Source organism: Orbicella faveolata, unplaced genomic scaffold, assembly GCF_042242905.1.
Source record: "Orbicella faveolata isolate gen_17 unplaced genomic scaffold, um_ofav_v1 contig_1, whole genome shotgun sequence".
In the NCBI taxonomy this organism is placed as follows: Eukaryota; Metazoa; Cnidaria; class Anthozoa; order Scleractinia; family Merulinidae; genus Orbicella; species Orbicella faveolata.
Window position 1 is genome coordinate 27,523,483 of NW_028301536.1, and position 27,286 is coordinate 27,550,768.

A 27,286-nucleotide genomic window follows, 5' to 3' on the forward strand; every position below is an offset into this window, starting at 1 on the left:
ACAAAAATCCAATAAGCCCAGTTGGACCCTCTTAAAGTTCTGTTTTGCAATGAACAACCAAAATAATTTTTGCGCCCTTCCGTGACCTTCCGTGTCAAATTATGAACTTATCTATTTTACTTCACAAACAGGGAAGTAATAGTTTTTCTGAAGTAAAAAAAAGTTATTGCAAACATTTCAGTGTTACGGTTTATTTTGTGTCAAATGATATCTGATTTGGCTCAGGATGAAACTCCCTACAAGAGATACTATTTCGTTTTTGAGTGTCGGTTTTTTATATGATTTGTTATATTTTTATTTGGTATCATTTTGTTATTTTGAAAGATTGACAGATGGATCCCTCGTGTACTGCACTTTTTTCGAGTGAAATAATGGACTTCCGAAAAATGTACAAGAACTAGGGCGAAATCATTGAAATTGCAATGCTCTAAACGAGCAAGGGACTGGGTACGAAATATTTAAAAAACCTGGGCCTGGTACCTAACAGAGCCAGAAGAGCATTTAATTAAAAGGCAGTACGGTTACCAAATGTCAGTGTCTTTTATTCCAACACAAAGATGTAATACACTTTTGAAAAGCTGTGATTAAGAGAGCTTTGTATGGTTTGGAAGGACATGTCCCGATGACCGCAGTCAACAAATGTCATCTTGATTACGTGTCTTTCTCAATCTAAAACTAGCCTCTCAAGCTATGTGTAATGACCTGAAATAAACACTATTTAAAAGAGGAAAAGTGCATGTGAACATTACATGCACGAAGGATGAATTTTATGAAAGATTGAATATTCAAGATATAATTCTAACATTGATATGGAAAAAAAGTGTCGGTGCATAGTACTCTGACTATCAAACTACGAGACTTACTCTAAGGGAAATTATTGCCTCGCTGAAGGCCTGCGTACATCCGCTCCCTCCCCTAAAAAAATGCTCTCCCCAATGGCTAGCCTCCCTATAGCTTGGTCTGAATCAGTACACGAGCGTTGTGCGATTCACCGCGTTATTGCTTTCAGTCTCTCTTTGACTTCCGTGAAGTTAATTTTCGTCTTGGTAGCTGGAAAAAACAGCATGGTCTTCTGAATGATGTTGGGGTACGAAGCGTTTTGAAAGTAAGGTATGAAGCCGCCGGAAGTTCAGTATAATCAGTCATCAATGAATTAAGGTTTTGAAGTGCGGGTGCCAACTTTAAAGTGAAAGGCGTAGTCCTAACTAAATAAATAACAACTTTTTTATATAGGCACGGGTGTTTTACTGGAAAATCACTTATTCGTAAACCTCATACGAAGCTACCGTTCGGGACCCAGGTAGCGTAATTTCCATATCCTTACCAGTGAGCATATTGAGGGTGGCAAACGTTTTTTGCGTAACGCGTGATCGCTCCAAAATTAAAATTGAACTAGAAGGATAGCTTTCATTCAAAGTAAATAGTAAATAGTCTTAAAAAAAAGACTCCGATCAAATCGTGGCAGACGCGACACCATTTTCTGGTCTTTTTCGTCCTTTTCTTGACCTCTAATGTCTTTGATCTTCGTGGATCTCATGGGACTATAGGTCCAAACAATTGTGATACAAATTATAGGAATAAGTCAATTGAAAATAGTTAAACTTTGCACAAGGACCATGAGCTTCAGTGTTATTTTTGTCCATTTTGTCGACCGATCATTTTTAGCAGTGCATCAGACCAAGAGAATACGGCACACCATATCCGAATCCGGCTATCGTATGAAAGGTCTGAAAGAATTTCGTCCAAAAGGGCTGAAACGATAACACACGTTAGGTTTGGTGTGATTTTATACCGCTCGAGAAGACAGTTGTGTAAGCAACGAGAGACCACACGAGGGAAACGTTTGTGTGCCACTTAATGAAGGTCGTCATAAAACTGAATTCAAAAGTCACGTTATATCCTTTACAGACATAAAAACTTTGCCGCGCAGAAAAGCATTTGCAGGTGTAAAACGTTGACACAAATATTGCCTGTATATTAGAGCAAGGCAAAGGTGGCGTAGACGTCTTCTAAATTCGCACACAAGATCTCTGCCAACTTAGCCTGTGAACAGGCTCCCGATTGTGTTATAGGGAAATAATAAAAGTGTTTAACAAAACGAGCGGCTTGTCGTTGTACACGTTAGGTCTGGATGTCATGAATTTCCTTTTAGGTATATGCGAATCACATACCCTGGTATTCGATAATAAATTGTATACGCAAGATCTGGATGTCATGAATTTCCTTTTGCGTATGTGAATCCCACACAGATGGTGTCTTACTAATGAATAACAAGAGGTTTTCTTAAATGTGTTCCAGGTTCCTTCTGATAAATCCGACAGTAAAAGTAAATAAAGTAAAACTTTATTTTGCCACCGGGTCAACCTTCGTGATAATGCTACTAACATATAACGAATATTAAACTTGATCGAGATCTTTAAAGAGTTCCACTCCTAAATATTGGTTTTGTTTGTAGTGTTTATTTATTTTTGCGCGGGCCCTCTTCCGACTTTTTTGTCTCTGGACTCATTGAAGAACGCCATCTGATTATTGACTTAATTAGGAGCCTAGGAAGCTTAGGCCCGGTCGTCCATACTACACCGGAGGAAATTAAAAACGCAACAATCACCGGTCGTTTTATATTTTTGTTTGAGGAAATCTCGCCCAGGGAAATCACGTGGTTCTCTTGATCCTATCGTATTCGAAAAGGTCTATTTTAAAATGTTTTCCGTCCACACGAAAACTCAAAGCCCGCGTTTTCAAATTCCTCCGGTTTGACGAGCCTTTTCGAAAAGTTCCGTTTTCGTGACGGATTACTCTGGACCGTAGGCCTAACCGTGGAAATAAAGCTGTATGCGCTTTTAAATTCCTCAGGCGTAGTGTGGACGGAGTCTGGAGCAAACCACAACGTCAATATGAGCACCATCAAACAAAAGGTTTAATGAGCAAAACAAAGGCTGTGCAAGTGTGTTCAGTAAACCTTCATACATTTCATAGCAGTCCTCTGCAAAACAACAACGCAAAATGACCGCAAACGCGAACGACGGGTCGAACTGCTAATTTTTCGTATTTCTATTTAGAATTGAACGCTGTCTTTACAACGTTAGCCTGAGCGAGGTCTTAGAGCCATAGCCATCCTAGAAAAATTCAATTTTACAAGGCGTTGTCCTCGGCGTCGCCGTCGTCATTGTTAAGATCCCTTTACGCTGTATTCGCATCTCGGATCCTGGAAGGTCGATACACTTGTTTAACCACTGAGGTCTGTCATCCTAAGTGGCTGTTTTGTATTTTGCTCATGTTTTACCCCAAGACCAGTCGAACGCAGATGAGAGCGTTTCGGTAGGAAGTTTTTCTCTCCTGCTGAAACAATCTCGTTTACGTTACTGCGCCGATGCAATACCTTGTCATCTTCACCATTACTACACGGCAATCGTTTGCATCTTCTTCTTCAGTATAGCTTAAGGCTTTGAATACTTAAAGGCCATCGTCATCAATAACGTCCTTGATACTCGGCGCTTTCCCGCTCCAAACCAAGTAATTCAGTATTTCTCTTTCCATAGCTTCCAGTTCTCGGGGATCTCGCTACTTAATTGACATCAAATCTAAATGTTGCAGAGACAATGATATCTGGTGGAATAACATTGAAAATTGTGATGCTTTAGGCGGCGAAGCACGGGAAGTTGTTTTCGCTCGTAGGCATTCGTAGACGGTGGACGTTGTCGACGAATTTGAATTACCTTTTCGCTGCAACATGTAATATTAGCTGGCAGAGAGAACCTTAAACGAACCTCATCAATCAAGGCCATCGTCATCAATAACTACTTACTGTAGCTCAAGGCGTATTTTAATATATAACTGTATGTATAGCATAAATTACAAAGCCGTTACAGAACATAAGCGTGCATACAAAGAATGTTTGGCAGACTAGCATATTATAACCTTAAATTATGGTATGTCCGCCATTCTGAATAATCAAATCCAGCCGGTGTCAGAAACTCGTTTGTCCAGTTTGGCTATGACGTCAGTGTTTTTTCATTGGCTCACAGCCAAGCCTTTTGTTCTTTCCTTTATAAGTGCGACACCACCCGGATGGTTGGGCGGCTAATTAATTCAACTACAATATACACATCTCTCTTAATCTCTCTTAAACAATACCTCCTGGATATATAATCAAGTATTCTTCCTCAACAACCCCCTCTAAATATCCCCCCCAATATCCCCTCACAGCCTGCATTTCATTAATCCCCGACATATACCTACACAGCCTACAATTCATTAATCTCCGACATATACCTACACAGCTTATATCTCATTAATCCCCCACGTATACCTACACAGCTTTTATCGTATTAATTCGCAACATATACCTACAGAGCAATACATCTCATTAATCCCCTATGTATACCTACACAGCCTACATCTCATTTATCCCCCACATATACCTACACATCTTTCATTGTATTAATTCCCAACATATACCTACACAGCAATACATTTCATTAATCCCGTACATATACCTGCACAGCCTACATCTCATTTATCCCCCATATATACCTAAAGCTTTTATCGTATTAATCCCCAACATATACCTACACAGGCCACATCTCATAAACCTCTTACATTTAACTTCATAGTTTACATTTCATTAAATCGTTTCTAGAGTCATTACTCATTACATTTAGTGGTTATCAACTCATGTAAACCAAGTGGTCTTAAGATATCTCGGAACAAGTAAATTGACTATCGCTATTCAAATAATCCGTTCACTCTTAGCCCGGGAACAGGCTCCCGGTTGGGTTAAAGGGTTTAGTGCAAACTAGCCAAGTGTGGTCTAGGACGAGCGGGAAGAACTGAGAGCGGAATGGTGAGCGCAATTCGAGAATTCTTTTAACGGCTCGCTTCGCTCGCCGGATTGTTTTTTTTTTTTTTCTCCCTCGCTGGGAGCTTTCATGTTCGCAAGCTAGTTCACTTGCCGTGCGTTCAGCCGTTCGAACGGATACCGCAAGGAAAGTTTTCGCGTGGGTGGTCGCATATTTGCCGATGCATTTTTGTGGTTGAATCGGCAGAGTTCTTCTTTTAACGACGCTTTTAGGGTCGAGAAAGTAAAATTGGCGATGTACTTACTTCTTTTTACGTGACGCGTGATTGGTGAAAGAAATTCTCCGTGATGCGTGATTTAATTGAAAAATTCAGCGTAATGCGTGATTGGTACCCCACCTTTGCACCCTCCATATTGATAATTTCACGGTTGTTTGCGCGAACAGTCAGTGAAAATGGTGGGCGATAGATTCGTCTATATAATGAAAGGAAATTTCTTGATAGTTTGAAGAGATGAATTTTATGGGTCTTTTATTTTCTCGTAACAAACACGATATTTCACCACTTGAAAATGAAATTTATATAATCGCGCCACCGTGTAACACCCTCTATAGACTGTTCCAAATAGATAGGCATCTCTTAAATTTAAATTTCTTTTTCCCGCATGATATGGTCAAAAAGGGGGGTGTCGTCGTGGGGAAAACCTCCACTGATTCCGACTTGATTACTCATCTCTCCAGACCTCAACAGTTCATTTTCGCGGATTTGTTGAGCTGTTGAGTTGTCTTTTGGCTCTGTGTCAAAACCAGTCTTCATGAGAAACAATTCATAGGAAATTGAGTTCCGCCTACAGGTTCATTTTCATGCAAATCAAACTCATTTTCGTTAGGAAGGTTTTGCAAGGAGACTCGTTTTGAAACAGAGGCACAAGGTAAACTCGGAAATGAAATATTCTCCATATCAGTCTCATGGTTTTAGGAATGAAAATATCTGCTGTCAAGAAGCTTGACACTGATGCAGTGTATGAACTGCGCCATTCCATCTTATACACAAGCTTAACTGCTTTGTGGAGAATCGAACTGACCTTTTCTACAGTTGATCAGGTGATCTACGTCGTATTTATATATATGGTTTGTTTTGGCATCAAGCAGCTAACGAGTTAGCCAATTTATCAATAAATCAAATCCTTTACAGCAAATAGAAATAATTAAACATTTCTTGCCGTGATGACTTTGGTCTCAGCTATGTTAATACTGAAATTATTATTAGCCTGTGAAAACAGTTAAAATTGACCCGCTTGCTTGCTTATAACTAGACCTAGAGATAACTTTCCCTGATCTTAGACAAAACAGTGAAATACTTTTGGCAGGTCTTGGCAGCTGTAGTTGGGGTGTAGTTGTGGTCAATTTCACGACCATTTCACCACGTGAAGTTCATTTTCCATGGAATTAATCAATCTTATCCTCTAAAACAAAGCAACCCGCTGATTGTTTGGTTTTTTTGTTTTTTGTTATCATGATGAACAACCTTTCAAACACAGTGTTCAACTATTTTTCTTTTGAAATGGGAAAAACCTCCAAAGAATTTTCGTGTTTTTTGCCGTTTTATGCCAAGAAATATATGTCAAGGAAATATTTTCGATCATTATTTAAAAACTGATCTGTCGCAACAGAATGGCTTTCAATCATTTATATACACCTGTGTTTACCCTGATATTGTTTGAAACAGAAACAGCACATTTTGGTCAAAAATAGTTTATTTTCTTGACAGAAATTCGTTCTTTGGCTTCTCCAATTAAGAAAAAAAGCCGTTTACCTCAATAAAAGCCTTTGCCGCCTTGCGTGAATGGAACTTGCAGACACAACTTTACTTCAGCGATTCTGAGGGAAAATCGTTGAAGAGTTGTGGTTAAATTGATTTAACACCTCCACAAGTGTGCATGTTTCCCATGATGATTTTAATCACTGACAGAACTTCACAAGCGATCTGCTAATTCGGAAGAATGTCAAAGGCTCTGATGTCGATCTTAGGGGTTCCGTTTTGCTGCTTTCCTTGTTTTGGGAAAGTCAAAAAGAATCCTCAACTAGGGAGCTCTGTGTTTGATGACTTGTGTGGTGCTAACACAAAGAATTGTCCCTTTTCGATTTTCTCTGGATCGTCTACAAGGTATGTATATTTAACCGTCTTAGAACTGATATCTAAATATTGATTCTCCATAAAGACTGACATACATACCTATTAAAATAACTTTTGAGAATTATTCAGTGTTGTACACCAAGACGGCAACCTATTGTTTATGATCTTCGATATTCTCTTCAGCTGTCAACTTTACACTGCATTGATATTGTATGGAGAAGTTAATACTTGATCGAGTTCCGCAAACTAAATAACATCTGACATTTACGAAACTAACCCGCAAAAAGTCCTTTTATATCAATTTAATTGTAGTAATAAAATTCTATTTTTTTTTTCTCATCGTTTGGCAATTTTTCATTCTATTTTCGGCTTCGCAATCTCTTTAAGTGCAAAGTGTTTTCTGATTGGTAATTCAGTTCAATGTCAAACAAACGATGTGGTGTTCAGAGCCGTAGTCAGAAAAAAATTACGTCTGAGACAATTTCCATCGTTAAATTCTCTTCCTAGGTCTTAAGCAGAGTTATGCTTTCCTCCTCTAAAAAAACACAACAGCAACAAAAACGAAAAGATGACTGATTCAAGAGCGTCGGTTTGCTTCATACTGGCTACGGCCCTGGTGATATTTTCCAATCAATCTTCTCGATTCTATAATTAAATCTTTAGGAACATAAAGAAGGCGTTTACTTCTGTGCAAGAAACCAGAGAAAAAAAATTGTGTGGTGGACTTAATCTGACAAAATTACTTTTGAACTGTTCTAATATCAAGTTTATTGAAGAAAGCAGGTACCAGGAAAATCGTTGGACAAGTAAAGAGTGATGATTCTTCCTCTTTCTTCTTTCGGTTTCGTTTTCCCGTGATATTGCAAGTCGATGCAGGCTATTCTTATGATAAACTGGATAGGAAGAATTGGTAATCTCATCAGTTAACTTTCAATTTCATTTAGAATTTATCGTCTGAAGGGATAAACTGAGATAAGAGTAACTCATTAAATTTTAAGGTTCTTGTGGGAGTCAGAACGTTTATTTGTTGGCATTGATGAAATTGGAAACAAAAATACCACAAGCCTGTTCAAACTAGCTTCGCAGGACGTTATATTCATTCTGCACAGTCATTCTGCGTAGTCATTCTGCGTCGAATTTGCTACTTTTTTTTTATCGATTAACATTCCCTCACCGGTGGTATCATTTTAATCCTTAGCTCGAATGGTCAAAAGAAAGCTCCAACGAGCAAGAAGAAGAAGACCATTCGGGATTTTTAAAAGGTCTGTCACAATTCTATTTATCATCGTCAGATGACAGCGGAAATTTACATTATATAATGATTTTATAATACCACAACACTGACAACAGATTTAAGTTAACTAGGGTTTGCACACTCTAGGGGACGTGTTGCGCGGACACAAAGCGTGGACAGGCTGTAGCGACAGTTTTCCTCGTGTGACATGCCCGTTGCTGTGAAAACTTTGCAGGGACAAAAAAAAAAAAAAAAAACTTTGTTGCAGGGACAAAATTTTCCTATAAAAATCAGCAACCAATCCGCTTCGTGTGCACCGGCTTGAGTATAGTCCCTGCAACATGCGTCCTATGCGCACACAAGGACGGACTTGTCCTTGCTTTACGTTCCTGCAAAGTGTACCTAGCGTGTGTCTACCTTAATTAAAGTCTGCTTGTCAGACTCTCGCAGGAACATTGTTGATTTGTTTTGGGACTTGCAAGTCCATTCTAGCTCGTCCTGTCATATTAATCAACGTTGTCTCCGTCATTTATCCGTATCTGTTTAAAAATGATGCAGTCGAACTTTCCACAAGGGTCCGCAGGTAGACATCCTTGACCCCAGAAATTATCCGCTTAGAAGAGGAGTCATGTTATGGGTGTTTAAGGAATCAGTACAGCGATAGAGAAATTCAAAAAGAGTGGTTAGGCCTTACCTCACTGTGTTTGTCTTCAAACTCTCCGAAATACTGAACTGCCCTTTTGCACTTCTTGAAATTGAGTATGCTTGTATTCTGTTTCGACTGAAAAAAGGTTGTCATCTGATGAAAATATTTCGATTTAGTAAGGCCACGCGAGTATCTTTAGTGCACCCTGAGAGCAGGAGTTTCTCAGCATTGGGAGCCTTCAAGCGTGCAGGGAGAGGAGTAGGTACAAATAAATCCTACCCCTCGGAGGGTTTTCGCACTTTTAAAACTCCAGGAGAATTTAGCTTAAGGATGTTTTAGAAAATATTCTGTAGTCACTATTCATTGATCCCTTGGGAACATTCTGATATGTGAGCTGTCTATGGTTCGCAATCGTGTTTCAATAAGCAGTTTAACTCAAAAGCTGAAATTTCAGGGGTAATTCTTCGTTCCCAAATTCTCAAGTTTAACATTTTCTCTCCTCCTACACTAGGATTTGCCAGTAGGTACAACTCAGAAATTTGAAAATTACCTCTTAAGTTTAATTTTTGATATATTATACTTCTTTTCTCTACAGGCTATCGTGGAACAATTCATCTGCTTTTGCCGGTTCTTTTTTCGTTATAGGAGTCAATCCGTGGCCACACATCGGAATGCCATTCATTCACTATTAACGTTTTAAGTTGTCACAAATGAAATAAAGTTGTGAGAATTGACACAACTTACTAAATGTGTCTCGCCATACTGTAGTTATCGGTAATGTACTAAACCTTTCCTTCACCTGTCACGATCAAAACTACTGGGAAACAACTCCACATCAGGCTTTTAGAGGGAAGGAAAGTATGTTACATACTCTGGAACGAGGGGAATTTTAGAACACGGGAGAAGTCAAGAAAACGAAAATGGTCCTCAGTTTCAATCCACACATTATTAACATTCTCCCCAGACCATCTCTCTATTAGAACGCTCGATCATCGATCGTATGACCTCACAAAAAAACGGGGGTTTAGCATTCTAGTATCACTCACTAAGTGTACGGATGACATGTTGTTCTCCCCTCCCCCTCCCCCTCTTAGTGACAAAGTTTTTTTTAACATTTTTGCAGCGGGACTGCATGGTTAAAATCCAACATTGAAAGGCTGGGAGGCTGGGGAATCTGTCAAACAATATTACTGGCACTGGGATATTTCTTTACTAGCTGCTTTAGTCTGATCAGTGGATATTGAACATTTTCATGTCTTGAAATAATAATAATAATAATAATAATAATAATAATAATAATAATAATAATGATCATGATCATGATCATGATGATAATAACAATATTTACAGAGGATATCACCAAGCTAACATTAAGTTAATTAGGGTGTTCATCTATTTACATTACAACAAAAAAACCCTCATTCGTTTATTCATTCAAGAAGATTGACAACAAGACAGAGTGTGCACTGAAAATGTATTATGTACATTTGAATCTATAAAATAATTATCGTTTACAATAAAACGTTAATAAGGCATTTTGTTTGCCAATTAAAAGTCCTCTTCGTTTCATCGCGCATTTAGTTTTCCTAGCATAACTAAGGAAATATAACTTGTTAATCCAATTGAGATAAGCAAGTCTACACTAAAGTAGATAGTTCGACAAATTAAATAAGAGTCACGATCAGGACAAATTAAACATATGTTAACGACCATTAACAAAACGGTAGTAATCTAATATAAACAGAGGGGGAAGTACTGAAAAATAATTATTGTGAATTGACGATCATTGATTCGAAACCATTTTTATGTTTGATCAGTTTCGTTCGTTCTTTCATTCTTTTTCCCCTTCTCCTTTTTCTTCTCTTTTTGTTTCTGTTTTGTTTTGTTTTGTTTTGTTTTTTTTTTCATCTATGAACCTAAAGTTAACACTTCGTCTATTAATTTACTAAATAACTTTGGAGGATAAGACACGAGATTAGAAACACTCTCAAATCCCTAGTAGATTTCTGTTTGCTTGGATGCCGCTTTTGAAAGGTAAGGAACATCGCATGCAATGCTATGTTCTTGCAGTTACTTTAAGAGATTCAATGAGAATCAGCTTTTTCTTGAGAAAGAATAATAACAACTGCTTCCAAATTTGCACCGTATATAAATTGTCTTGATGGGAACTGTTTTCGTAATTCTTGAGTCACCTCCTATCTCATGTGCAAACTCCCAAGACAATTAGCCTTGATAACGATTCACGTTCTGTAAATTCCGCTGGTCTCCATACGATGTCCTATACGTTTGATACGTTGCATAAGGATTCGGGTACGGCGACTTTGCTTGAGCGTATTGCCTGTACTGATTGTAGTAGTTATTGGACTGAGCAGCTGGGTAATAATTGCGGTATCTATAAGCGGCCGGTGCCACACGAGGCGCCGAGTAAGAAAGTGGTCTCATGCTGTTCTGTTCAGCACTCCGGCCTATACAGCATCTTACGGAACACACTGGTGCACATGTACTTGGACACGATCCTGGACAGGTTGGAGGAGGAGGGAGTGCTGGAGGTGGCATGGGGTAGTACACTGGCGCGGGGGGAGGTGGTGGTGGCGGACTGCAGCATGATTGAGAACAAGCTGGAAAGCATTGCGCTGGACATGCTCCAGGACATGTTGGTGGGAGGATAGGAGCGGGAGGAGGAGGAGCAGGTGGTGGGGGAGGGGGCGGTGGGGGAGTGCAGCAGCTGATGTCACATCTGGGAAAACACTTGGATGGTTTGTGGCATGGTAGGGAGCACACCTGGAGACGAACAGAATTAATAAAATGCAATCGGTCAAAGTCATGGTGACAAAATAATTACCATACATGTGACAAATGCAACGCTCATTATTTTTGTGTATGACTAGAATTCTTGTGTTTGTTGTTTTTGGTGTTGTTGTTGTTGTTGTTGTTGCTGTTGGTGTCAAAGAATCTTGAAGATTTGGCTTTTGGAAGAAAAATGTGTGATACAATACAATGCTTAAAAGAAATATATTGGTAACATGGATATTAACAAAGTAATGTAGTACTAAAGGAGTTATGAATGAGATTCTGTGCAAATTTACATGTTCTACTCAAAATGGCCCGCGACCATCTGTAATAATTTATGCAGTCATGCAGTCAGGGGAACAGTGTTCGCTTTCAGCGATTCACATAATCCAATCCAAAGATATAGCCTGAGATAGCGAGCACTGGCGAGTTGTCCAGTCAGTTAGTCGCTTCCAGGCCACGTCATGCAAGAATATTTTGGAGGAAAACTAGGGACCCATTATTCATTTCTCGAAGATGGATTCTGACGAGAGAAAAGTGGTACGTAGCTTTACAGTTTAACAAATCGACTCACCGGCACAATTTTAGGGTGCTGTATGCAGCGGTAGACAACTCTGGCATACTTATAGACATCAGGACAAATAATATTGTTCTTTTTACCAAGAAAGGCATTAGTAGCTGCCACAGAACACTTATTTTCTCCTTGGCACAGGTCGAACAACTTCTTATTGACTCGATGTTCTTCCGCCACGCAATATCCCTTGGAAGGAAGGACTTTGTGTTGGCATGTCTTGTTTTCGTCTCTTCCGTAGAATGTACTGTATAATGCGATACGATCATACCTGGGAAATAAATTAATCCAGGCATGGATTAACAGTGATGTCGTATCTAAACAAGAAACCTAATCTGATTACAACAACCCATTACAAGCTCTGAGTTCTTTACTCACTGACGAGATTTGTAAAAACACAGCCTGACTGCAGTGAATATAAGATGGCTGTGATAAATAAGCCATTGCAATTTGATTGTTCTAGAAACAACAACAACAAAAAATTCACCAGTAACACTGGTACAGAGAATTTACTACACCTAATACAGAGAATTTCTGGATCTAAAACACACAAAAAATTCCCTTTTTCAGATACTTGGACTATGTCATATAATTTTCTCACTTGTTAGGACATTTAATCTTCAGTTTATGTCCTTCACAAGCCACTGCCACTTGTTGCTTTCTTTTCATATACAAAGGCATCGGAGGAGGCTTGGGTTCACAACATGACGTAGAACACTGAGGGTAGCATTCCTTTGGACAATACGACGCACAGGGAGGGGGTGGGGCAGGTGGAGAAGGAGCAGGAGTGGGAACGGGAGAAGGGGAAGGGGAAGGAGTGAGCGAGAATGCCGGAGCTGGGGCTGGGGCGGGGGGAACCTGAATGTAGGAGGCTGGAGGCGAAGCCGACTGCTGAGTATGCTGCTGGTAGTAATACTGCAGCTGTTGCAGTTGTTTTTGTTGTTGTAGTAGTCGCTGTTGTTGAAATATTGACGACTGTTGAGTGGTGTAACAGCACATAGGATTACACGCTGGGTAACATTGTGGAGAACAGCTGCCAGGACAGCTTCCTGTAAAACGATGCCAGTATACAAGTCAAGTCATTTTATTTCATTCACATTATTTATGTTACCATGCGAGGAAAGATACATGTACAACTATAACGATATGATAATAATAATAATAATAATAATAATAATAATAATAATAATAATAATAGGTAGCTTGTATCTTCATAGCCTCAAGACATTAGTTAATGAGTCATTTGGTGTCGCAGTCTAGATGTAGCATTTTTTTAAACAAGTGTGTAAAGATATAGCTGTTCGGATCTGGACATGATGATACATCACCAATCAATTAACAGGTACAACATTTGCAGATTTTTTTAAAACAAACAACTAAAGACCGCAATTCGTGCAGGATAAAAGGGAGCCCAACGAATATCTGCAGTGGTTTGCATCATTTGAGATGGAATGGTGAAACACTCCCTTTACCTACCTAGTAAGGTTCCATCTATCGAGGCAACGAACGAGAAAATCGCAAAGACACCAACCAGCCACATACTGAACTACGAGTACAAAATTCTAGGGGAAAAGACGAAGATATTACTTAGTGTTTCTGACTCTTCTTTGCTAAATTAACCCACCCGGAGTGAGACAGAGACAGGATAGATCGTAGCTCAAGGTCTAGCCTCAATAGGTTTCTCTGCTAAACGTGAGAAAAGCGTCTTTTTATCGTTCACGGAACATTTACCACACAACGGCCACGCCAAGAAGGACACCTAGTCAAAATTGAATCTATCTTCACCAGTTCGAACTTCTTCACTTTCACTTTTAGCCATAATCCCCTGGGGGTAATGAGCCGCCTTTGAACTTCACAATCATGTAAATCTGTTTAATATGCCGGTCGTTCTAAAAACGTGCTTAAACTAAATAAGTAATGCAAGCGATCAATTGCAAAATAAAAAACGAAAAATTAGCCGTGGTGGCCCACTTTAATTTCTCCAAAATCTCAGAAGTTTGTTCATTTCTCACTGTTATTTTGCAGAGGACGACCTACGAAATGCTCAAAGATTTATAAACGCACGCAAATAGCCATTGTTCTGTTCATCAAACCTTTTGTTTGGTGAACTTCTCGTTGGCGTCGCTGTCGTGGTTTGCTTAAACTCTCTCATCCGCTGCGTCCTTTGCTGACACCAGTCAACGTAAGCCATTGGTAGTAAGAACGGCCAGTGGCCAATGGCTATGGTGTGACAGACTTAGTCATTATTTCAAGCAATAAATTGGCCTGTCATGCTTGTCCCCTCTACACGCCCAGTTCAAAGATATCAGAACAATGAGACCCCCTGGGGGTTAATTAATTCAAGATATACCCTAGGCAACTTTTAACTCTCAAGTGCACACAGTGCTTAGTAGTTAACACAAAGATGACTGCAGAAAAAAACTTGGTTTCAAATTTTGTATTGTTTTACTACAAACTGGAGGATCGGTCAATATCGTAACGCCATCTTAATAATATTTCTGGATCCAATCCTGAGGACAACTGTGCAAGACAAAGTTTCCGAATACTGCCTATCGATATGATCTTGAAACAAGTGGACACTTTTCCCTTTTAATCGCCTTACTCACCAAACTTTTAAATCGGTGTTCATGTTCAATTGCCGGAACGTGGCTCGCTTGATAAACAACCTGGTACCTGTTAAAGGTTTCCACCGTAACTTATACCAACACACTATAAACCAGCCCAAACTATTGCTGTTATTAAGCCTATGAGCTCTTGAAAATATCTATGTTCAACCAGTGAATATTATTTGCCTTGTAGAAAAGCTGTTAATGCTTATAAGAAATGCGGGTGATTTTGTAGGGTGGGGAAACATGACATACTGTGGCTTCATATAAACAGTTTACGAATTTAGACATGAAAATAATTTCAACAAAAAAACTAGCATCTTGTTTCGATCGAGTTTTTTTAAACCTCTTATGAACGCTAATAATTAAAGGTAAGAGATATCACTTACCCGTATACTCTATAGAGGCTGGACTCGTCAGATCCACGAATCTTTCTAAAACGAGAACAACAGATATAAATTCCACGAGATGTCAAGAATGACAAAATATGTCGTTACCCAGTTCACACTTAAGCGCTCTTCCGATCAATACGTTACAAAAGCGAAAATATCTTTCGGTTATTTGAAAAACCGGGCACTTAAGATAATAACATCAAAATATTTGCGTAAATTACCATTCATTAAAACTGTCGTCCATTTTTTTGGTCCAACATGGTGGCAGGGTCAGAAAGTTCGTAATGGTCAAGGAATTCTAAAAATACTACAGTGATGTCATCTCACTACCCGTCGCTATGACAATCGAGAACTGGTTTTGTTGGTGTACAAGAGATACCGTAAAAAAAATAATTAGAAGACAAAAATGCGCCAGATTTCGCTTGTAAAACGTTCCTATTGAAAACAAAACTAAGCAAAAAAGTTCACCGGAACTTGTAGAGAATGACTGGACTTCGCAAATTACTTGTCCATTTGCTCTGCTTTTTCTTCGCCAGTGTTCATAACGGGAGAGCACTTAAAATTCTTGATAAGAGGTGTTAAAGTTATCAAAAAATGTAGACTTTTATTTGTTTTTTTCAACCGACGTAGCATATTGCAGGAAGGAAGCCTTCAATGTTGATATTTAGAAATAACTGAACACAAATGAAAAAATTGACAAACATTACCTCTGATTACGCGTGGTGGAAAGAAAAGTTGCTGAATTTATCTGAGTTGTCTGAATAAGTCAAACATTAAAAAAAATCTGCAATGACTGGAGAGCATTACCTTACCTGTTTAAAGAAATGATCTCTTTTCTAGTTTTTGTGTCAAATAAAATGCATTCGGACCTGAGGGGTAAAGTAGCGATCATCTTCCCTTGCCGCTCTGCAAACTAGTTCAAGTGGCCATGAGCGCAATGAAATAAGTCATTTGTATCACGGGCAGAGCAATTGTCCCCGTTACCCCCTTCACATTGAGAAACCAGGCGGTGTATAGGCACGCCACAAAAATGACGGAACGCCACTTTTGAAAACTGAACATAAACTTGTGAAAGACCTCATCTGATTGGGGAAGGGAGAGCTGAAGATTTCAATGTTTACATAAGAATAGCCGAAGATTTGAACTGAAGACCTTTATCAGGTTATAACTCCAGGAAGTCGTCTAAGAGGTGGATTTAAACGCAGGACGTCTGACCTTTGAAGGCCAATGCCCTCCCTGGTCACCTTTCCATGCTCTGGTTACTAGCTCTTTAGGGGGTGCTTGAGTGATAGGATTTAGCTTTTTACATGATGTAATAATCAGTTAAGAACATAAACAAGTGTAGAAATGGCTCAACATTTTGGTAAAAACTTTATTTATTTCAGTATTTTCTGTGCAATGAAAAATACCTGTACTATTTTAATCACTTGGAACCAACTTTCTCATCACCTGACAGTGGTACAGATGTCACAGTTTGAATTTCTATGGGAAATTAATCCCTTATAGCAATATCAACTGATTTTAAAAACTAATAATTTAACAGTTCATGAAAGTGTAAAGACTTGGATGCTTCACAAAAGTAAGAACGAGTTTAGCTTTGGACAAAAACACTTATGTTATATTAAATATAAGAAGTTAACCTCTTGTTCCAGAACAGAAAGCAACTACCAGCATGAACCGCTTAACATAAATTCATTTTTGTTCTCCGCGCAAAAGTGTGGGCCATGTTTAATGCATACAAGTTATAGTAAGATAACGTCTATTGGTTGCATCCGTAAATTCATTAAGAGGAGATAGCCTCCCTTGCAATCGATTACTGCTAGAAAATCCTGCGTAGGAAAAAAGATGGCGACTGGGACATTTACCCATAATGCCTAGCGTACGAAAACTCTAAAAACATAAAAACAAACGGAAAAGTTCTAAAATCGTCAAACATAGCATGCACAATGTCTTTAGGATAGGTGCGAATATTGCAAAACTATGGTTTTCCTTGTGCCTAATGGCCTGTGTAAGGTTCGCGTGGTATTGTGATAAAATGTGTAGCCACCATCCGCTTTTCCCATGGAGGATTGGATTTTTTAATTCTCATTTGCTTTTTATAGCACCTTGTTTGATGCGTACTAAAACTTGGAATTTTGAGAATACGCAAGTTCTCTCACAAAGTGCATATTAGATACATGCCGGGTGGTGTTCATATATCAGTGAGGATACTGAATCATTTTGTCTTCTTGTAGTAAGTAGTCTAATCTAGTTGCGAATACGTGCTAGCTGTTAACGGACAATTTTCAGTTACTTGGAAGTAAAATGCATCCAAAAAGAGCACAACATCTCAGCACGATTGAGAGATGTTACGAAAAAATTAAAAAGAAAAGTTTATTGTATGCGTGAAATACTAATAACAATTTGACTCGATGCCATCTTGTCAGAGGCAAGATGAGCGTCTCTGTACTGCGGACCGTGGAGTGATGAATGTGCCTAGAAGTTTGCTAAATTTCACAAACAATATAGCACTACGATTGGAAATAAGCCTTTTTCTGAGTCAATTGTCATGTTTACAGCAACAGCAACTGCTGTTTAAACTTCGACACGACAGAGTAGTATTTAAAGCTCACACAAGAGCTGTCAGCATGAAAATGATTTTTAAATCCCTTTAGAGACAGGTTACTTCAGCCTGTTACGTTTTCAAAGGGTTTATTCAGGCAATCTCCCAGTTAGGAGAAAACAATCTCGTCCCCAGTTCATCTCTTGCCCTCATCATACACAACGTCCCGTTGTTGCAGCAATTCGCTCCCATACCCAGAGGCACTCTCGTCTCCGCTCGGTTCGTCTCCAGATCCTTCTGGTCGCACAGGAGTCTCAGACTTTTTAAACGTTTCGTTTACTTCCGCCTGCTGTGATGGCGCTGTGCTTGCCGGAAACGTCTCTGTTATGACGTCCGTTGCGCCCTCCGGTTGGGTGAATTCCTCAGTGATGTCAATTCCGGGTGTTGAGCCATTATGAGTATCAATTGGAGTAACGGATGCTTGTGAGGTAGCAGTAGTGACAGGTTGAGTATTTTCGTGTTCTTGAACAGTAATTTCCGGTACAGAAGTGGAAGACGACGATGAAGACGTAGCAGTGGAAACTGAGGAAGATGAACCCATTCCTACAGCGCCACCAGTTATGACTTCATTAACTGATTGGCTGCTTTCTGAGCCGCTGTCTACATTTGGATAATATGTTCGTGGCGTGCACCTATCAAAGTAACAAGACATAACACGTGTTGTGATTGGCTGAAATTCATTTAACATAACCTATAGTTATCTCGAGCGACTATTTCATAAAGGCAACAGAAAGCAGTTTTCTTGTATCAATACCTTGAAAACGGTCGTGTATGTTTGGGAGTATAATAGACAGCAGGGGAAATTCATGTTCTACTGTTGAACCGTTGAAAATCAACTCGTACTACCGCAGCTATATAAAAACGCGAAAAATGATGTCATTATATGGGTTTCTTAATTTAAGTAGAAGTGCAGACCTTGAGATGGCAAAAAAACCAAACATGATGTTAGGTATTTTCTATTAAGGAGCACAACAATCTATAAATCATGTCACATGTGTCAAGAAAATTATCACAATCCCATCTTAATTTTCCTCAGCCAGGGGTAGACTGCAACCATTCATGTATCGCTCTTTTGAGAAGACAATTTCCTGGAACTAGCCTACTGATATTCAGGGTCATTTAGCACTGTGGCAACAACAATCACATGATCCTTTGGCAACATTGAAGAGGTAAGTGTTACGTCGCTCCGGAAAAAGTGGTCCACACCCAGCATCTTATGTGTAAGATTTTAAACGAGTCTACGCGGAAACAAACTGACCTGAATTTAATGTCCAAGTATTTGTACACATTGGGGCAGATTGTTGTTCCAGCCTTAGCCAGTAAGTCATTGTTTGCTGCCACTTCACAAGTGTGTTCTCCTTCACACAGTCCTCTGATCTGAGCATTGATCTGTGTTTCTTGTTCCTGGCACATTGTGCTTGATGGAATGCTTGGATGCACGCAGATGGAGGGATCTTTGCGACCGTACATCGTTTCCACCACAGTTATTTCATCGAAAATGCTCGGACATGACACAAATGCCTTCTGACCTTCACACACAATGAGATTGTGCTGGAAACAAATTAAAAGCGACAAAAGCATGGCAGAAGTTACATTGTATTATTTCATTGTATATCAATCTTTTCTGGATTGGATCACGTCGCGAAGAAAAGCACAGGAGGCGTCGAGCAAACTGTGCTATTTTTTGTTCCCATGATTATCAAAAATATCTGAATTATAAATGACCTTTCAAGAAACAGTAAGAGGGCCCTGTGGTGAAACATCGTAGTTGTATTCCAGTTTGCCCTGCAACAACGCGAGTCTCACAGATCGAACTGGGCATTATTTCCCTCTTCATCCACAGCCCAACTAATTTGGCAGGTCCTTGGCCTCAAATCAGTTGGTTCCTCTTTGGTGTGGCACACAATACAGACCCAAATGGAGCTTACGCACGCTTCGTGGGTGCAACCATTAAAAACTTATTTTACAAAGTTGGCCTTCTAGATCGACCGGTTGATCGGTCATTCGATCAAAAGGCAACGAAACTCCAAAGGCTTACATGACAAATTAAACCTTTGTTAAATTTCATTTTTTTTAATAGACCAAGTACCAAAACTGGGTCTATTAGCCTCACATTCAAGTAGAGCTTCAATCAATCAGTTAGAGCTAATTTGCGTTAAACGCATTCACGTGGGCAGATATAATGTACCAAGACACAGGTTGCGAATGATCATAGTTATGATATAGTTATTAAAGCCTGAGGTGTTTTTTAGGAGGTGGGGGAAGGCTTTTTTGCATCAGTTTTAGTTCTGTTGTTACTTCATAATGAATGATTTACTTTATCCATCGCAGGTTTTACTGAAAAAGCTATAAGACTGACTCTTACTCGATTGTTTCTCTTTAAGATTCCAGGAACAATATAGAGATAACTATAACCTTAACAATATTAGATTTTACCCTAGCAAGAAAGCCGTTTAGTTTAGTTCGTTAGAGTTTCTGCGTCCCTGTTGCAGCTTTGCTCCTCCGTACAGGTTTACTTGTTAGATACCACACGTTTTGTAAAACTTAGAAAAGATTAAATATCATCTTACCACTTTCATAGCACCCGGTGGTTCAGCGCTCTTGGATGAGCTGGGATTTGGGGCTCCCTGGATTTCTGAGGAGGGGTCAACATTTGTTAACTTCAAGGAAACAACTCATAGATTTCGAGTGACCAGGGCTATAAGAGAGCCGGCATCATGTAAAAATAGTTAAACATCTAAAGCGAATGCACTGTGAATGTTTTTTTTTTTTTTAGCTTTATTCACTTAACGCAGTCATAGAAGTCAATTCCGTTCCTATTTTGTTTAACTGTCATTTTCTAGATTATTTTATAAAACCCAAGTGTCTTGGTTCAAGATGGTTGTTTGCGTTTTGCAAATGCAACTTGACGATAACAGTCTGTCCACCAGCAGTTAACGACAAGTTGAACTAACAAGAAGTTTATCAAGCGTAGACAGATAATGGAATCCAAAACTTAAGTCCTGTTCAAACATAGACCTTAGATTTACGGTAGAGGGGCAAAATTAGTTAACTAGACGATAAATATTTGCCTGCCGAGATGGGATGGCCAAAAAACACTTTTGTTTACAAAAGCAACCTTCGCAGAAGAAAAATATTTATCGTTGAGAAATTCTTACCATGTAAACAGCAAACCCACACTATTACTAAAGATATTGTTGACCAGCTACCATCCATGAGGGGATTAAAGTCGATTTATGCCGAGCTTTGCGGCAACAAAATAGCAAACACGAGTTTCAGAAGAGGCGGCAAACGTTTTTTGCTCAGTTCGGGCAGAATCTGGAGATGGATTACATCAGTTAATTCGCTTGTGAAGAAAACAAATCTATAACTGGTATAATGCATTATTAAACGATTTCGAAGCGTTTGCCTCTTGTGAGAAGGATGAAGACGTTAATTGTTGTATAAGATACGGCGAACTGAGGTATCAATCGAGCCAGTGTTTTAAATGCACTCGGCTTGGCCTCATACAATTAAACTTTTTGTCACTGTACGTACATGACTCGCCAAAAATGGCGATAAGTCAATATCGTTTCGGCTGTTGGGCAATAAGATAGGGAAAACACACAAAGGATCAAATTTTGCTTTACTTTAAATTAAAGCAATAAATATTCCCGCGGTTATGTTAAAGCACCAAGGTTAATCTCTCGTATTCCACTGAAGCGGAGCTGTGCGGTGAAGAAGTTCAATGAGAAAATTTCTTGTAGTAAATAATGGCCCATCTGTTTGTCGGTTGTCGTTGTCTATAAAAATGTTGAAGTTGAACACCAGCAAGATTAATCAACTAGACGATTTCGGCCAATTATCGGTAGTTTTCAATAAAGAAGGCCAGGTTAACACTTTCGTCAGTCAAAGAGATCCAGATGGAAAGGTGAATGGTACCCCAAACCCCGTTTTTTTGTCCTAAATATCCTCTATTCCGTTAACTAAAATGAACAATTTTTCCACTCGATATCCCCTCTCATCTGATCTATCCCTAATCCCATAAATGTTTCCCCAAATATCCTGTATCCAGTTAAATATTAACCTTAACATCCCGTATCCCGAAAATTCTTAACATGGCCTCATTGAAATGTTTAGCCATTTGTCACCCGTTAGCCAAAATTATGTCTTACCCCGGTCTAGCAAGAATTCCACACGCAGGCTTTGTTCTTTCATGATGAATGCAAACACATTACATTTGCAAAAACTCATTCCTCCTACACTCTGTGACAGCGGGTTTTGCCGCTCCGAACTCGTTGAGAGGCCTATAAATAACGTCAACTGGGAATTAGCTCGGAGAAACTCACTTGCTGCGAGAAAGGAACTTGTCAGCTGTTCCAAAGTACCAACTAGATCTGTTACTGGAATATGAAAACTTCTAGAACTTAATCTTCAAGCATTTATTCTAGTCTCATGTCGTAAATCGCCGGTGTAAATCGTAGATGCACTTCATATTACAGGGATAAGAGCACTCTATTTGTATACTAAAGAAATTCTTGATTGCATAATCTTAGATATAATTGAAAGAACGCTGAATAAAGTCAGCTTGAAACCTAAAAGTAGCCTGAAAAACAGCATAATGAATAAAGCCAGCTTGAAGCCTGAATAAATTCAGCTGATGAATGGTGATCTAAACAAATCTAGTTTCCAATGTGCATTGCAGAATGTATGCTTAGCCTAGAAAGCAGTGTAAAGTCACGATGCAGGTTTACTTTACAAAAATAAATTAAAAATTGACGGTTTTTGCTGAATCATTTCAGTTCGTTCAGCAACAAGTACATTCATTCTATTTACGCAAGTGTTAGACCTAAAATTTGCGGAAAGTAGATTATTTTAGTGCACTATTTTTAAAGGTCTCCAGGCAAAATATACAATCTTACTTTTGAACTGTCGATTCCAGCGCTGAATTTCTTTTCGTTTCCTCTTAGCGTTGCTTCCATGTTGTGCCTTACCCCATGTCTAGTCCATCCCTTTTAGCTCGACCATCACGGTACGTCTACAAGTTGTTCTGGACCGCCCTTGCTTCCTTCCTCCAGGTGGTGTCGATCTGAGGCAGTCTTGGGGATACGGACCTGATCCATTCTAAGGACATGCCCAAGCCATTGGATCCGGCGACATTGAATCACCACCACCCCATTCTGGCTATTTGTTTTCTTGTACAACCATTCATTTGAGACCTTTTTAGGCCAGACGACGCGACATATTCTCCTGAGACATCCGCTGTGGAAGGCGCTGATCTTGTTCGTATCGCCTTTTAACACTCGCCAGCACTCGGAACCAGAAAGCAGAACTGGTTTGACGATACTGTTGTATAGTCTGAGCTTCGTCCTAAGGCTGTACTGCCTCGACTTCCATATAGGCTGGAGTCTTGCAACTGTAACTCGAGCTTTCTCAAGCCTTGCCTTGGTGTCCTTCTGCGCTGCACTGTCCTTTGCGACAAGGCTTCCCAGGTAGGTGAATTCCTCAACCAAGTCAAGTGGTTCACCATCTGCTGTAATTGGTGCATCTGGAATGGCATTGATACACAAGACCTGGATCTTGGAGGTGTTGATGGTTAAACCTAATGAGCCTGTCGGTCTTCTCCTGTAGGTGGCAACGTGTTGTGGGAAGAGCAGCGAGGCGATCTGCAAAGTGGAGGTCTTCAAGTTGGGAAAAGAGTGACTGTCCACTTGGTCTGTCAGCCGTTGTTCTACACATGATCCAATCAATGACAACCAGAAAGAGGATAGGAGAGATGACACATCCCTGTTGCACACCAGACCCCACAGAGAACCAGATTGACAGACTTTCATTTACAATGACACTGCACTCGAACTGTTGGTAGAACAACTCCATGACGTTGACCATCTTTGGAGGGACTGCATATGATCGCATATGATCGCAGAATCTTCAAAGGCTTGCCAGAAGTCGATAAAATTGATGTACAGAGGGGTGTTTCACTGCTCGATGGTGTTCCTCAGAGCGAAGATCTGATCTATGCATCTCAGCCTCTTGTAAATCCTGTCTGCCCTTGTCTCAGCCTGGTGTCAATAACTGCATCAATTCTGCTGAAAAGAATCTTAAGTAATAGATCGTTTTATTTTTGCAAATCGCCAGCTGTTAGCTAGGCGACTGAGATATCAGCTTTCGGAGTGTTTTCCAACATTTCAATCGGGCATATTTATCAGTTACACGGTAAACCCCTAGAAAATCCCATTTATTACCTTTTTCGGAAATAAATCACATAAACTCGCATCATCATTAGCTACAACAACAGAAATTGATTTCGAACCTTTGCATCTCTCTAAATTTTGGTTAGCATTCAGGAAGAATTTCGTTACATTACTGATGTTGCTATTACACCATGACTTAGAATAAAGTTCAGCTCTAGAAAGACAGCTGTGAACGTTTATGCAGGGTTTCTATAGTTTTGCAAGTAAATACAATAATAAAAATCTCATATTTGAACATGAAAAATCACCGCAGTATTGCACACAACTTTTAATTTTCAAAATGACATAACTACTGTTTTTATAAAGAGAAGACGGCTTCAAGCATAATTAAACTGCGCAAAACGTTATTACTGTTGTTCAACTGAAGCTACCGAAGAATTTGAAATATTAAGCGTGCGTATGCCTAATAGTCTCATGTATTCTGCACGGAATACTCTGTTCATGAAGCCATACACCAAGGGATTTATACACGCACTCGCCAGGCCACAAGTGGAGTACATCATATAGGCTCCACGAGAAAGGACCCATCCGCCACGAGCCATTTCCACGAAATCGATTATCATAACCGGAGTCCAACAAATAGCATATGCGATCACGGTCATTAATAAAGTTCTTGTTAACTTAACTTCTTGGGCTGTCATCCTAAAAGCGTCGCGGTTTTGTCTGTGCAGAGTTTTAACGCGTTTCTTGTTGGCTCTCAAAGCCAAGAATACTTTCATGTAAAAGTGCTGGATAACTAACGAAGGCACGACGAGATAAACGATGCCTAACTTGGCCAGAAACGAAAAATCAACGAAGCAGAAGAATTTGCCAGGATGAAAAGTATACACACCACCATTTGCCACGTAAGGAAGTTGAACCGTAGACGCAACTAGCCACACAAGCACAACCATTAATTTTGTTCGCTTCACGCTGAATATGGTTCGGTGCTTTATTGGATGAGCGATACGAAAATGACGATCAAGGGCCATCAATGCCATGGTTTGTAGCGAGCCGCTGCAGAGAAAGGGCACTGCATAACCACTGATTTGACAAAGGTAAAAACCACCGAGCCATCGTCCTGTGATCATGGCGGAAAAGGCTGGTGGAAATAACAAGAGCATCAAAGAAAGGTCCGAAATCGCCAGCGAAGTGATCAATATTCCAGCTGCATTTCGAAGTCTTGGCGTCTTATAAACAACCAGAAGAACAAGTGTATTGCCGGGCACTGCCACAAGGAAAATTAATAAGGCAATTGAAGATTCCAAAACGATGGAGGAAGTACTCCTTGAGCTGAGAAGGTGTTGAAGACGGCCCTGTTCGGATAAACTCTCATTCATCTCTAGGTCGGTCCCATGTTTGCTGTAGAAACTCTTGTGGTGCTGTGGATTTAATAATTACTTGCATTGCTTTTAACTGATGCGACAATTTCTCTTGTTTTATGTGTGCAAACAAATTTCAAATTAGATACCACAAAAAGAAGGAGATATCAATAATTAATTTTACCAAGAAAATTGCGTGATCAATTCCTGAAGCATCCAAAACAATTTTATGCTGAGAATGTTAAACAAAGCGTATACTCTGTTACTGAAACTCCAAAACGACTCATGAAACAGAGAGAGATACCTTTTTTTAATGGAGGAAAACTTTTAGCCACAATCAAGCCGCGTTTTCTATGTAAATATTGTCTCAGTATATTCTCATAGGAAAATTAGCCATGATCAATGTAAACATTAAAGATGAAAACAGACATGTATAATAGATGGTGAAGGGAAAATTTGAAAATATGGTTAGGCAGACCAACGCGATTTGTTATATACTGGAAAACAACAAATAAACCTGCGAATTAATTTTCCGCTCGGACCACTTACTGTGAAAACAATTTTCTGCCCCTGATGGATTTTAAAATCTTCCTGCTGAGTATCATTCATGAAAGCACCATATTCATTAAAGAACTACTTTCTATGAGTATTGGCTATCAGACTTAAAATCAGATCAAGATTTTTCGTCACTCTTTGCTTTACAAAATAAAACGTTTGCCATTGGGCAATTTGGAACAAAAATACAGAACACCTAGGCCTGCAGCTACGTGACAATCCATTCTCACAGACAGATAGCAGGCCCGTATTAACACCTGAACATTTTTCTCACACTCACTCACTCATCCTCATCGGGCCCATGAAGGCTCTTGAGGCCGGGAACATTTTTTCACCTGTTGTTAACCGTTCTGTGATTGAAAGGCTTTTAGAGACAATACGTTAACATTAACGAATCTAAGTTTTCGTTCCACCAAATGACGACATTGATATAGGTACAAAAGCCACTCTAATTTTAATCAAGAACATCGCAAAATTTTCAGCCGTTCAGCAGTTGTTGTTCAAGAGCTATAGTTGATTAGCTATTTGGTAATTTGGTGGTTATCTGTCAAAAACTTTCTGCATTTCTGTATGTCTGTTCTCTGTTGATAACCTGAGCAGTTTGTCATTTTCCACTGGATGCTGAGTCGGTAATGTTAGAGAAATTTATGACTTAGTTCAACATGTTTTTGCAACTTGCCGCGCAACAACGTTGCATTGCAAGTTGAAAAGCACTGTTGAGCATATTACCACCCAAGTAGCTGAAGGTTATCCTCGCAAGTAGTTAATTTTGGATATAGTAACCGAATCTCTCGGACTCATTCTATCAAGCCTCCGAGGGCTTTTCCCTTATTTCCACCCCCAATTTCTAAGGGAAAGCCCTGGATACGAGGTTGCATCGAGGATAATAAAATGTGAGTAAAGCCGCTTGGCCTGTCCACGTGAGTAAAATTTGCACCACAAGATTGGCAATTTCTAGACCGTCCCAGGAGTGACCAAAATAAATAGTGAGGTTAAGCATGACAAACGGCGAAAAGGAAACTTTTGCCGTCTGTATTCAACTGTTGGGAGAGTGAAAATATTTGTGCTTGTTGTGAACAGTAAGTTTTGTGTGATTTTGTTTTAAACCGGGATTAGAAGGAGAAGAAAAAAAACAAAATCGGTGGTAATTTTAATAAGAGATCACTCCCGGCTTCAAATATTCCAAGATGGTCTAGAAATGGCCACCCCTTTGGGGCGAATTTTTCTCACGTGGACACGCCAAGCGGCTTGACACACATTTTACCCCAATAAAAACATCTTGATGGCATGATTCCCGAGACAACTGGATACAACATCTATGCATATAAAAATATCTTGAGATATACACCTTTATGAAGGATTAACACTCTTACCCTTTATCGTCTCTTGCATTCAACGATTCTCGCCAGCGTTTGAAAATTTC

At 39.5% G+C, this 27,286-nt stretch overlaps 3 protein-coding genes and 1 long non-coding RNA gene across 4 annotated transcripts; 1 reads left to right on the forward strand and 3 right to left on the reverse strand.

The window, feature by feature from the left end:
• The first annotated feature begins 6,619 nt into the window (after positions 1-6,619).
• Positions 6,620-9,561, forward strand: LOC110045371 (uncharacterized). Its single transcript, XR_002296232.2, has 3 exons — positions 6,620-6,963; positions 8,132-8,195; positions 9,409-9,561. It is a non-coding gene; the product is annotated as an uncharacterized LOC110045371 (long non-coding RNA).
• Positions 9,562-10,183: 622 nt separating this feature from the next.
• On the reverse strand, positions 10,184-15,625 carry LOC110045369 (uncharacterized). Its single transcript, XM_089298664.1, has 6 exons — positions 15,394-15,625; positions 15,170-15,214; positions 13,651-13,736; positions 12,776-13,223; positions 12,178-12,445; positions 10,184-11,594 (listed from the first exon to the last, which is right to left on the reverse strand). Exons 3-6 carry the CDS (start codon positions 13,712-13,714, stop codon positions 11,037-11,039), a joined length of 1,338 nt encoding a protein of 445 aa, XP_089154790.1. The 5' UTR covers positions 13,715-13,736; positions 15,170-15,214; positions 15,394-15,625; the 3' UTR covers positions 10,184-11,036.
• An 899-nt stretch (positions 15,626-16,524) lies between these two features.
• LOC110045374 (uncharacterized) lies at positions 16,525-21,383 on the reverse strand. Its single transcript, XM_020750978.2, has 4 exons — positions 20,933-21,383; positions 20,345-20,409; positions 19,033-19,325; positions 16,525-18,406 (listed from the first exon to the last, which is right to left on the reverse strand). Exons 1-4 carry the CDS (start codon positions 20,988-20,990, stop codon positions 17,911-17,913), a joined length of 912 nt encoding a protein of 303 aa, XP_020606637.2. The 5' UTR covers positions 20,991-21,383; the 3' UTR covers positions 16,525-17,910.
• Positions 21,384-23,972: 2,589 nt separating this feature from the next.
• LOC110045368 (melatonin receptor type 1A-like) lies at positions 23,973-25,503 on the reverse strand. Its single transcript, XM_020750974.2, has one exon. It carries the CDS (start codon positions 25,324-25,326, stop codon positions 24,355-24,357), a length of 972 nt encoding a protein of 323 aa, XP_020606633.2. The 5' UTR covers positions 25,327-25,503; the 3' UTR covers positions 23,973-24,354.
• Positions 25,504-27,286: the final 1,783 nt, after the last annotated feature.